Source organism: Mus caroli, chromosome 8, assembly GCF_900094665.2.
Source record: "Mus caroli chromosome 8, CAROLI_EIJ_v1.1, whole genome shotgun sequence".
Lineage (NCBI taxonomy): Eukaryota > Metazoa > Chordata > Mammalia > Rodentia > Muridae > Mus > Mus caroli.
This window is the reverse complement of record NC_034577.1, coordinates 82,455,205-82,467,966: the sequence shown is the minus strand read 5'-3', so window position 1 is coordinate 82,467,966 and position 12,762 is coordinate 82,455,205. Positions and strand designations below refer to the sequence as shown.

The window sequence follows — 12,762 nt, the reverse complement described above, 5'->3', positions numbered from 1 at the left end:
ATTACAGCTGCTGTCAGCTTTATGTCAGAGAAGTATTATTTTTGTGGTGGACAGCAATTAACTGGTCAAAGTGCTGAGGGTACGTGAACGTTGAATGTTCTGCCCTAACTGGGACATCTGTATGGCCAGTCCAAGGCTCAGAAGTGGTGGGACCAAGGCTCAGAGAACATTTCACAAGAGGAGGCATAAAGACCATCATAGTGGAAGGCAGGGGTAGAGTGCTGTGAAATGTGGCCCCCTGGGCATATTGTGTCTACTGCAGCTCTGAACACCTCTTCAAAACCTGCACACGATTGGATCCATCACCAACATTCAGTCATGGAAGCAGGACAGGTTCACAAGGTCCTGCCCCTCTCTGAGAATCTATAGGCAGTTGTTAGGGGAGAGAGAGACTCTTCCATCACTGTTGTAGCTACTGGCAAGGTGTTCTTTCTGGTCCCTATAAACAGTCCCTCACCCATACTCCTGTAAGCCACTGTAATGAAGATCATTAGGTCACACCACAACAAAAGCAAAAGGAAGGCTGATTGGAAAGAGGACGAGGATCAAGAGGAGACAAAAGAAGTTATTATAGTGCATGTTAATATGATCAAACTATATTATATGCATATATACATTATGTGTATGAAAAGGTTACAACAAATCTTTCTATTATATATAATTAACATATGCTAATAAAATTTAAAAAAAAAACTAATGTGTTGAAAATGTTATTTGAAGTAAAACAAAGCCGGGCTTGGTGGCGAAGGCTTGCAATCCCAGGTATGTGGAAGGCTTAGCCGAGGACTATAAACTTAGTGTCAGCTTGGACTACAGAGTTAGTTCAAAGCCAACCTAAACAATGTAGTAAGAACCTACCTTGAGCCAGATGTGGTAGCCCACTCCTTTAATTTTAGCTCTTGGAAGACAGAGACAGATCTCTGACTTCTGGGTTACATGCCAGCCAAGATGACATAGAGAGACCCTGACTCAAACAAAACAAAATAAAATCTTTTTGGAAATAAAGACTAAAAAGAGGTCTGAGGGTATAGCTCAGATGTAGACAGACTGAGGCAGACAGACACACAGACACACACACACACACACACACACAGAGCCCTGGCTGTCCTGGAACTTGCTCTGTAGACCAGGCTGGGCTCAAACTCAGAGATCTGCCTGCCTCTGCCTCCCCAGTGCTGGAATTAAAAATGTAAGTCATCACACTTGACTATAAATAAAATAAATCTAAAAGAAAGAAAGATGAAAAAACAGAGACATACAAAAATTATATAACTAGCTCAAAGTTAGACGTCTGAAGTATGAGGAGCCAAGAGTAATCCACAGAGTCACATTCCACTACCTGCACTCTGAACTATCTTACTATGATCATAATTTGGAGTTATATCTTATTCCTGGGGTATCATTAACATTTTCTCAGTGTTAGCCTTCAAGATCTTTTTAATGTTTATAGTAATCCATTAAATTGGTATATGATAATAAGTTGTGGTATTTCTAGTTCCCTGCTATAAACATAAAACACCTTTGGGGGGCTGGAGAGATTGCTCAGCAGTTAAAAGCTATTGGCTACTCTTCCAGATGACCCTGGCTCAGTTCCCAACACCCACATGACAGTTCATAACCATCTGTAACTGAAATCCAAGGGGGATCCAACAATCTCTTCTGTCCTCTGTGGGTACCAGGCATGCACATGGTACACAGACATGCATACAGGCAAAATACTCACACATATAAAATAAAATAATACATTTAAAAAATATATTTTGGATATATTATTTTTGCTATGTTTGTGTCATATTTCTCAACAGTCTATCAGTTAAAAAGTCATGCACATTATTAATTTCCCCATAAATATGCCAGCATTGAGCATGGACATCAGGACTGGTGAGCTGGCTCAGTAGGTAAGGGCACTTGCTGCCAAGCCTGGTGACAAGTTTGATACCAGAATCCATTGCTAGAATAAGAAACCATGGTCCCAACCTCGACCAACACCTGAATGCTTTCATATACATTCACACACAGAGATTAAAAAATGTAACAAAAACATTTTTTGAAAGCATGAACAGTCAAAAATTGTTTCTAATAAGTGAAACAAATATACATTTTATGATTTTTACAACACACTGAATTTCAACTGACGTTCCACATTACCTCGGCTTTACAATTGTGACTTTCTGGGCTTTGATATGTGTTTAGTTTTTCCACAGTTCCTCTAAAGTACCCAAACCAACCTAAACTTGAAACCCTGCCTCAGGCAACTGAAAGCCAAGAGCACAGAGGTGATAAGCCCACAGAGGTGAGTTTTCTGAGTTTCCTCCTGTGTACTTTACCCAGGGATCGGGGAGATGTTAGGTTACTGATAAGTCTGTATGGGCTTGTACATCCATTCTATGCCTATCAGAGTCATACTAAAATATCTCCAAACTGTTGTTTCCTACTTACTTATTGTTACTAAGGTTTAATTTTAACAAGACAGTTTTATAATAAGGTAAACACAAAAACAATAAGACATATTAAATCTCACAGCTCCAAAATAGAAAGAATTGCTTTTCAGTAAGAGTTAACAGCAAGACAAACCTGTCGGAATAGGCACACTCAGTACTACTCTGGTCTTTAAGAACTCTTGAAAGGTCTCATTTAAAATGACCGGCACAGTAGCTGACCCACGCTCGCACTGCCAAAGTAAAAACAGAGGGCTACATACCTGCCGCTGTAAACATAGATGATTTCTGCTGTGTAAATGTTGATGGTTGGTAGACAGTGGGGAAGGCCAGCCCCGAGCCTGATATTGCAGCTGAGTTTGAGCCATGTCAGAAGGCCTCGAGACAAGATGCGAAGTGAACTGGCGGTCAAGGTCATGATCTAAAACATGATTTGAATTATCTTGTCCAAATGGTGATTCGTCAAATTGGGGGAGGAGACCCTCCTGCAGGAGGTCTTCTGGGTCAAGTCCTGCAAATGGTTCTGCATGAGCTTCTACGTGATGAAGTAAATTCTCTTCTAAAGATGAGAAACCATTAGTTTCCGCGTGGTCATTGAAATGACCCACTGGAGGTCCTGCGTCAACAGGATCTGGGAAGTTCATGTGCACGGGCGATAATTTTGAGTTGCTATAATTACCCTGAGGATGTGACGAATGCAAAATTTGAAAATTACTTGAATTCAGAGATGGAGTGGGGTTCAGGAGATGCTGTGTGGGTTCTTGCTTCATTCCCCTATGAGGAGAAAAGGAGTTACTTCCAGCAAAATCAGATAAAGCCTGATTTGTATGGCCGGGAGCGAGACCTGCAGATGACTGAAGGAGACTGCTTGGTGACACGTGACCACTGGAGAAGGAATAGTGTGAAGGGAACTGTTGCGAGTTACTCACAGAACAGGAAGTCATACTTGGAGAAGGTCTGTTATAGTTGCCTTCCTGGTGACTGCTGCACTTGAGGAAGTGTGCAGGAGGGTTTGCAGTCGGAGAAAACTGCACTGGAAGAGTCTGCTGTGAGGAGGGGGCAGTGGAGAGGTGGTTAACGTTAACTCTGTGTGCGCCGGAAACATTAGCGTCTAGAAAATTTTTAGCCTGGCCAAGAGAGTTTTGCCCTGGGTTAAGGTTACTTCTGTTTTGTTGTGAGTGAAGGGAAGAACACTGTGTTTGATGTTCACTGGCCTGAAATAAGGCAAAGTCATGGTGCGCCACAAAGCTTTTATTTTGATGCAGAGAGTGTGAATGTCCTGGTTGGTGAAAGGGGGATCCATTTTGATTAGCGAGGCCAGTAGCTGTCTGGTGACCCCACATTGGACTGCCATCTGCTACATCTTGAAACAAGCCATTGGGCTGGTTTGGGGGATGAATTGGAGAGCAATTAAATTGAGAGTGTGGAGATAACACGTGTTCAACTGGACTGCCGAAAGATTGGTTAACTGGATGAAACTTCATCGAGTCAAACTGACTTAACTGTTCAAAATCTGCCATCTTCTGGTGTGTTGGAGTACCTTGAACATGGTTTAGTGAGTCTATGTGCAAAGGCTCAAACTCTGCACCCAAGTTCAGTTCATCAACCAGTGAGACAGGTCCCGGCTGTACAAATGCATCATCCGACAAGCCTTCTAAAGTCTCACCAAAGAGATTAGCATCATCAAAAAAGTCCATCATTGGGTCTGTCATTTTGAAACTCCAGTGACAATTTGGGTTGTCCACTCCAAACAGAGTGTGTATGCTCAGCTTCCCTGTGGGTGATTATTGTGTCATTTCTGAGGGTTGTCAGTTAGTCCAAAATAGGCCAGTGTTCATTATTTCTCTACATGATGGCATTTCATGAAGCATCAGAATCCTAGGAAAATAACAACAAAAGTATTTTAAACTTAGTAGTAAGTATTCACTAAGCTTCTACCAAGAAAACGTACATAGAGTAGTTTGTGTGTGACAATTCATTGCAAATAGGTTATTAATATTCTGTACAGAAGAAAACAGGCTCCTGTCGGGGCGCAACTATTCATTTAAAGGTGAAAGTGCACATCGCTTTACTTGAAAAAAAAAAAAAAAAAAAAAATATATATATATATATATATATATATATATATATATATATATGTCACACTCCAGGGTGAAATGTCTCACAGCCCCAGCACCTCCATGCAGTGAGTAGGTTATCTAGGCACTGCCCTCCAAAATGGTGTGTGTTTGAGAGCTAGTGTCAGATATTCTTGGGTTAGTTAGGGGATTGTGGTCACCTGCTCCAGATCCCATGGGACATATGTAGAAAACCCAGAAGCATAATTGTCAGGATGTCATGAGAAGGTGACCCAGAATTAAGTGAAACTCATTTGGTTTGGTTAGCTGCTAGCACTAGCCTGAATCTGCTGCAAATTATGCTGGCACATAGCCTCATGTAGTTCACACGGTGCCGCTGCTTCTCCAGCACAGAACCAGCCTGACAGCCAAATAACTTAGGTATCTGTGAAGCAAATGCAAGTATCTTCCTATAATCAGTTGTGTTTATTACTCCATCTCTAATGAAACTGCTTAAATCATTAGGACTATGCATGTCTCATATTTTATTAACCAAACTATGCAAATACTGAAATTCAAGCTAAATAGAAACAAACAGAAGCCTGAGATAAATAAATAATGAACTGGTTTTAAGACAATCTTAAAAACATAAAGCATAAGCCGAGCGGTGGTGGCGCCCTCATTTAAACCCACACTCGGGAACACTCGGGAGGCAGAGGCAGGTGGGGCTCTGTGAGTGAGGCCAGCCTGGTCTACAGAGTGAGTTCCAGGATAGCCAGGGCTACACAGAAATCCTGTCTCAAAAAACCCAAAAGAGAAAAAAAGAAAAACCCAACCTTTAGATAAAATTTCTACTAACTGTGCAACTGTTGAGATTTTTTTTTTTTAATTCTGAAAAGTAATAGCTATCAAACTTTTGTTTGTTTTGTTTGTTTTGTTTTTTCAGACAGGGTTTCTCTGTGTAGCCTTGGCTGTCCTGAAACTCACTCTATTGATCAGACTGACCTCAAAAATCATAGAGACCCTCCTATCTCTGCCTCCTGAGTGCTGGGATTAAAGCCACCACCACCTGGCTCAACTACCAAATGTGAGTAACTTATGCCCAAATATTAATGTATTCTTGGTCACAATGGTATCTCTTGCTTTAATAAGCAGCATGTAGCCACATTTAGCAGTGCATGCCTATGCTCCCAGCACCTAGATGGCTAGGCAGAAAGATCCGATGAAGACAATCTAGACTATATAACAAATTTTCAAGGACAGTCTGGACTAAAGTGTAAAACCTTGTCTCAAAACATAACAAAAAACAAGCACTTCGTATTCCAACCAACTGGAGAAAACTATCCTGTAACATGGGAAGAAATTGAGTATAATGAAGGAGAAGTTTAAGGAGGTTAAAAAAAACACAAACAAATAAACAAACAAAAAACAGATACTATAGCTGTTCTTTAATCATATAACAAAATTTTAGTCACTAAGCACAAATCATAAGGGGAAATGGAAGCAATAGCAAACAGTGATTTGTTCACCCTTAACTTGATTTTAGGAAAAGTAGATACAATAAAACAATTGTACAAAGACCATAATACTATGTGACTTTAGGATTTCACAGGATTATAATACACTATAATAGATGATGCAAAATACATCTACAGTATATGTCAGATGAAAACCTAGCTTTTACTTCTGCAAAATGAAAAGTTTTGATGTGAAAAGTATGCAGGCACTATGTGGCAAAGCATGATAGCACACATGTGTAATCTAAGCCTTCAGAAAGCAGAGGCAGAAGTAGCTCTGTAAGTCTATATAGTGTCAGGACAGCCAGAGTTATATGGTGAGATTCTGTCTCAAAAAAACAAAAACAAAATCTACAAACAACCAGGGTGGTTTTGAGATGGGAGGATTGTAAGTTTGAGGCCAGCTGAGGTATTCTCGTGAGAGACTGTCTGGAAAATAAGTAAGAACTAAAGTTTGTGTTTCAAATGATACCTTCAGCAGCTACCAGACTATCTTCCAAAGAGATAGTCCACATTGTCCCCAGTAATAACATGTAAATTCCACTCTCTCAGGACCCTTGGCTCTCAGATGTGTTCTAGGAGAAAGAGAAGAAATAACCCAGGGGATACTAAAGAGACCCCTGGGCACATGCCTGCAATAGTAGCTCTTCAGGAGGCCAACTTGAGCGAGGGAAACCTCATCAAACAAACAAAACCAGGAAGTCGTAAGCAAGGAAACCACCCATAGGGAAAAGAAGAAAACTTGTATAAATGATGTGTCTGATAAACAACTTATAGCCAGCCAGATAATGGTGGTACACATCTTTAATTCCAGCACGCAGAGGGGGAAGGAGGAGGAAGAAGAAGAGGAGGAGGAGGAGGAGGAAAAGGAGGAAGAAGAGAAAGAGGAGGACAAGGAGGAGGAGAAAGAGGAAGAAGAAGAGGAGGAGGCAGCTGTGGAGGCAGCTCTTTGAGTTCAGGGTCTACAGATTGAGTTCCAGGGTAGGCAGGGCTACTCAACAGAAAAATTCTGTCTCAAAAAATATAACAAAACAGGGTTGGAGAGATGGCTCAGCAGGTAAGAGCACTGACTGCTCTTCTAGAGGTCCTGAGTTCAATTCCCAGCAACCACATGGTGGCTCACAACCATCTGTAATGGGATCTGATGCCCTCTTCTGGTGCGTCTGAAGACAGCGGCAGTGTACTCATACAAGTAATAAATAAATAAATCTTTAAAAATATATATATAACAAAACAAAAAAGAACTTATATCTAAAACATGTAAAAACATATTGAGAACATATAAAGCAGTTTTAACAAGTTTCTAGTAAGAAAATAGGTCAAGCCGGGCGGTGGTGGCACCTTTAATCCCAGTACTTGGGAGGCAGAGGCAGGCGGATTTCTGGGTTTGAGGCCAGCCTGGTCTACAGAGTGAGTTCTAGGACAGCCAAGGCTACACAGGAAAACCCTGTCTCGGAAAAAAAAAAAAAGGAAAAGAAAAGAAAATAGGTCAAATATTTTTTTTTTTAAAATCTGGATACTTCTCCAAAGATATATAAATCTCTAGTAATGACATGAAAAAAAATTCAGCCTCATTAATTATACTGAACTATAAACCAAAACAATAAAAGATCACTTCTTGACCCATTAGGAAGAAGAGGTAAAAACACCAAGAAAATACCTGAATGCAGGAGACATCAAGCAAAAAAAGAGAGAGTAGTTGAACATGTCATTAGTGATGGGGGTGTAGCTTCTGTAGAAAAGTCTGGTAAGTCCTCAAAAATTTGAAAATAGAATTTCTGTACCATTTAGTAATTCCACTACTAAGTAAATACCCAGTGGAATTGAAAGCAGAGACTTCAATGCTAATTTGCATGTCAATGCTCAGTGCAGTATTTATTTGCAGTATTAAAAAGGGGAAATAACCAGCTGTCTAACAATTGATAAGTAGATAAATAAAAGCATGATATATCAGTGTAATGAAGTATTATTAGGTAATAAAAAGAAGTGAATCTATTTCTCTAGGACCTGATCATATTGGCTTATAATCACAGTTACTTATAGACTGAAACTGGAAAGTCATGAATTCAAGGTCAGCCAGCCTGGGCTACAGAGTGAGTTCATAGCAGACTACATGGCTTGCTGAGATCTTGTCTCAAATTAAAATAAGGGCTGCAGTAGAATTCTTTTATAAGATGTATAAGGACCCAGGTTCAACTCCCAGCATTACAAAACTAAATATCTCACAAAAATGAAACATTGACTCACAGCTCATAATTGTGAAAACCTTACAATCACAGAGGCTTACTCTGCACCGCCTCCTCTTTTTGAGACAGTTTTAATATGTATCTCAAGTTAGCCTCAAACTTGCAATCTCCCTAACAAATGTATACAGACCATTAGTAGATTAGTGGTTGTAAAGCTGAAGGCAGGATGAGTGTGTGGTGTGACTGGTGAGCAGTGAATACTGGCCATAGGTTATGGAGTTTCTTTTTGAGATGATGAAAATGGCCTAAACTGGTTACAGTGATATTTAAACAACTCTGTGATTACCAGAAACCATGGCTGGGTGTGGTGTTGTATGCCTGCTAATCTAAGGAATCTTAGGTTGGAAGTCAGCCTAGACTGAAAAGAAAGACTCTGTCATCAAAAAGGAAGAAGAGGCTCTAGAAAGATGACTCAGGTAAAAGAGTGCTCAGTCCTCTTCCAGAAGACCTGTGCTTGGGTCTCAGAACTCACAGTGGGTGGCTCACATGAGCTCCAGAAACTCTGACCTGACACTATTTTGGCCTCCATGGGCACATGAAACATGTGGCATACACTCATACATACATACATACATACACACACACACATATACAAATAAATCCTTAAAATTAAAAGGATGCGGGGGAGTGGGAAGTGAGGCCAGAGAGATGTCCTGGCAGATAAAGCCGCTTGCTTTCACAGCACAAGTGCAAGCACACATACACACCATACTTATTTACACATGTACAGCCAGACACACACAAGTAATAAAATTTTTACAAAGGAGGTAAATTATTTAAATGGGTTAAATCATATAGTATGTAAACTATATCACTAAAGTATTTTAAATATATTTAATTGGTGTATAGTCACTACAAGGCTTCATAAGGTTATACAAGTATAAAGTTTACTAAAGCATATCACTTCAGGCAGCAGCCTCTTTCTCGCCTCCACTTTCCTGTTTTTTTAAAACAATACAACTTTATTCTTCTTTATGCTAAAAAGAAACCCTCTGTGGAGCTGGGTGTAGTGTATGATTTTAATCTTAATACAAGAGAGTCAAGAGGCAGAGACATAACTGTGAGCCCAAGGCCTGCATCCAGAGCAAATCCTAAGACAGCTAGAAATACATAAGACCCTAGCAAAACCAAAAAACCCAACAACTCACCCCAACACACACACAGTCAAGCAGTAAGGCTAACGTAATTAATTCTTACAGACATGGTACCTTGCTGGAAAAATCCAAAGTATTCTACCTTTTTATTAATCCATCGGACCTTTCTAGCCTAGGAAGGAATAAAACCTAACTACTTCTACTTGGGCGTGGACTGAGGGACACGCACTAATCCAAGAGCTAGACATCTGATGCAGTCCTGAATAGAGTTCTGTATCTTTAAATGACTTCAAGTGTGCTTATTGGTTCTGCTCCACAGGGCACCAGAGAGATGACTTGGTTGGTAAGATCCATGCACTGCTCTTTCAGAGGACCTCAGCTTGGTTCCTAGCACCTACATCAGAGGGCTCACAACTGTTTTTAACTTTGGCTCCAAGGGAATCCAACAACATCTTCTGAATGCAGTTCATGCGCACAAATCTACGTTCTGACACATACATGTATAAATAATTAATTTTTAGTTAAAAAAAAAAAGACATTTATCCCAGCATTCTGGAGTCCAAACCAGATAGAACTCTGTAAGTTCTAAGGCAGTCAGGGCTCTACTGGTAGATCTTGCAAACAAACAAAAAACAAACAAAAACACACCAGCATTTGTTCACAAAAACAAAAACAAAAACAAAAACAAAAACCAATGAGTTTTACTTTGCCATAAAAGAAAAACTCTAAAAGATAGTGTACTGTCATTTACAAGGTTCCTTATTAGTAGCAGTAAATAAAAGCAAAAAAGTCAACAAAAAGCCTACCACCTGTCCTAAGTACTTGATAGGATGACTAAGCTTATAATACATATTAAAATGTTTTCCACATCAAAGGAAGGTGTCACCTTTACTACAATTACTAAGAACACACGACAGAGAAAAACTTTATGCTAGAATCCACAGAACAACCAAGAACTATTAGTAGTCAATGGGATTTTTAATTTAGAGTATCTTAAAATGTAATTTATAATTTTAAACCATTTTATGAATTTATGTGCATATGTGTTTAACCTACATGTATGTTTGTGCACCAGACACATGTACTGCCTGCAGAAGGTAGAAGACAGGATACCCTGGAATGGGGGTTACAGGGTCCAGGCAGTCTCCATGCTGGTCCTGGGAATTAAATTCAGCTTCTCTGGGAGAGCAGGCAGTGCTCTTAATCACTGGACTATTTCTCTAGCCCTTTACAATGTTATATTCAAATCAGGAAGCACAGAGTTTTGAACAATGAATATTACATAAAAATGTGTAAATATACAAATAGTGGAATCAATATTGTCTCAACATTGTTTAGACATTTTAAATGGCAACAAGGACTACTAAAATCTGCACAGAATTAAGAATTAACATATATAAGATCGTGTATTCTACCCATAAGGATATTACTATTTACTTTTTAGTTTGGTCTTCTTTCCTTTCCTGGGGAATCTTACCTGCTAGACTAGATACATATATTCTACAAAAACAGCCTCTAGCCTACAAACTCAAGTATTCCAACTGAACCTCCTAAACCATTAGAGACATTTTTGAAATTTCTTCCCCTAAGCGTGGGAGCTCACACCTATAATCCCAGCACTAGAAGACTGAGGCAGGATTGCTTCAAACCCCATTTGGGCTGCACAGTGAACTCTAGGCCATTCTGGAGTACCTTCCCCTGGCCATTCTGTCTCAAAAAAGAAGAAAAACCAACCAACCAAACAAACAAAATCAAACAAACAAAATCCAGCAAGTATTATGTGTGTGCTAATGGAGAATAAACTCAGGGACTTAGTATGTATGCTAATATAACCACATTTCTAATCTTCTTTCTTTCTTTCCTTCCTTTCCTTCCTTTTCTTTACTTTTCTGTCCTCTTCTTTTCTTTTCTCTTCTTTTCTTTAAACTTTTGAGACAGAATCTAAGCCACTCTGGCCCACCTTAAACTCAGGCAATCAAGCCTCAGCCTTCTGAGTATACAAATTATATACATGTGCCACCATGCCCACCTTATCTCTTGAAATCAGTTTTATACCCACTGTCTTCTTTTTTTCTTTTCTTTTTTCTTTTTTTTTTTTTTTTTTTTTTTTTTTTTTTTCCGAGACAGGGTTTCTCTGTATAGCCCTGGCTGTCCTGGAACTCACGCTGTAGACCAGGCTGGCCTCGAACTCAGAACTCCTGCCTCTGCCTCCCAAGTGCTGGGATCAAAGGCATGCGCCACCACACCCGGCCCCACTGTCTTCTTAAATTGACCCAAACAAAGGCATACTGATGCTCTCTCTCCTCACTGTTCACTCTTTATTCAATTATCTATCACCAGGATTTGTTACAGCTACCAGGGAGGAGTCTCCTAAATGCTGAATGACAAACAAGAAACTCACTCACTTTTCTCCCTTTTTCCTTAATGTTCAGTTTCAGACTCTATAAATGATTCTTCCCTCTAGAGCATCTTCCTAATGTTGCAACCCTTTAATACAGTTTCTTGTGTTGTGGTGACACCTGAATCATAAAATTATTTTTGTCGCTACTTCATAACTGTAATTTTGCTACTGTTGTAAATCATAATGTAAATATCTGATATGCAGGATGGTCTTAGGAGACCCCTATGAAAGGACTGTTAGACCCCCTACCATGAGATCTTGATTCACCAGTTGAGAACTATTGACCTAGATGTTGGTAATACTTGAGAATACTCTCACCTCTAAATGTTGAGGGTACTTAGGGGTACTCTAATCTTTTTTCATTTCTGTATATATTGACTCTCAAGATACTTTTAACTAGTCTCATGAAGTTAAATGTCTCATATGTTGGTAATTTCCAATTTTATATCTATTATATGTCTTATTTATATCTATTTAGATTTATAAATATATATTTGTATCTAATTTATATCTGTTATATATTATATTTCCACTTCAAACCCATATAACCTAACAAATACTTGGTTTGTTCTCCCATGTATAGCTATGACATTAACCTTGTTATTTACTTGGCTGTGTTTCAACACAGTAAGCAGCAGGTGTGATCTCATGGAAGTTATTTAGGGTCACTTCGCTTACAGTTCTTCAGTGACTCTGTATTACACCCATAATGAAAGTGGCACTCCCCATTCTGACTGTACTATAGTCCCCCCACTTCCACCTGAACAGCTCTCTGCCCTCTCAGCCTGCTCTCCTCTCTTGGTCACTCCCACTTGCTCTGGCCACAAAGCTAGTTGATTCACTAAAAAGGCTGGTAGGAGAGTGAGAGTGCCTCAGGAGGAAGCCTCCAACACCCTCCTTTCCAATGTTTCAAAGAACAAGCAGGTTCCAGGACAGCCAGGACTATGCAGAGAAACCCTGTCTCAAAAAAAAAAAAAAAAAAAAAAAAAAAAAAAAAAAAAAAAAAAAA

At 39.5% G+C, this 12,762-nt stretch overlaps 1 protein-coding gene across 7 annotated transcripts in view; it reads right to left on the bottom strand.

Moving 5' to 3' along the window:
• Positions 1-12,762, bottom strand: part of Chd9 (chromodomain helicase DNA binding protein 9) — a 221,387-nt gene that overhangs the window by 118,817 nt on the left and 89,808 nt on the right. For all 7 annotated transcript variants that reach the window (XM_029480612.1, XM_029480617.1, XM_029480616.1 and 4 more), the window contains one exon: positions 2,702-4,316. In XM_029480612.1, the coding sequence (XP_029336472.1) occupies positions 2,702-4,150 (1,449 nt within the window). In that variant the 5' untranslated portion in view covers positions 4,151-4,316. The remainder of the gene's footprint in view (positions 1-2,701; positions 4,317-12,762) is intronic.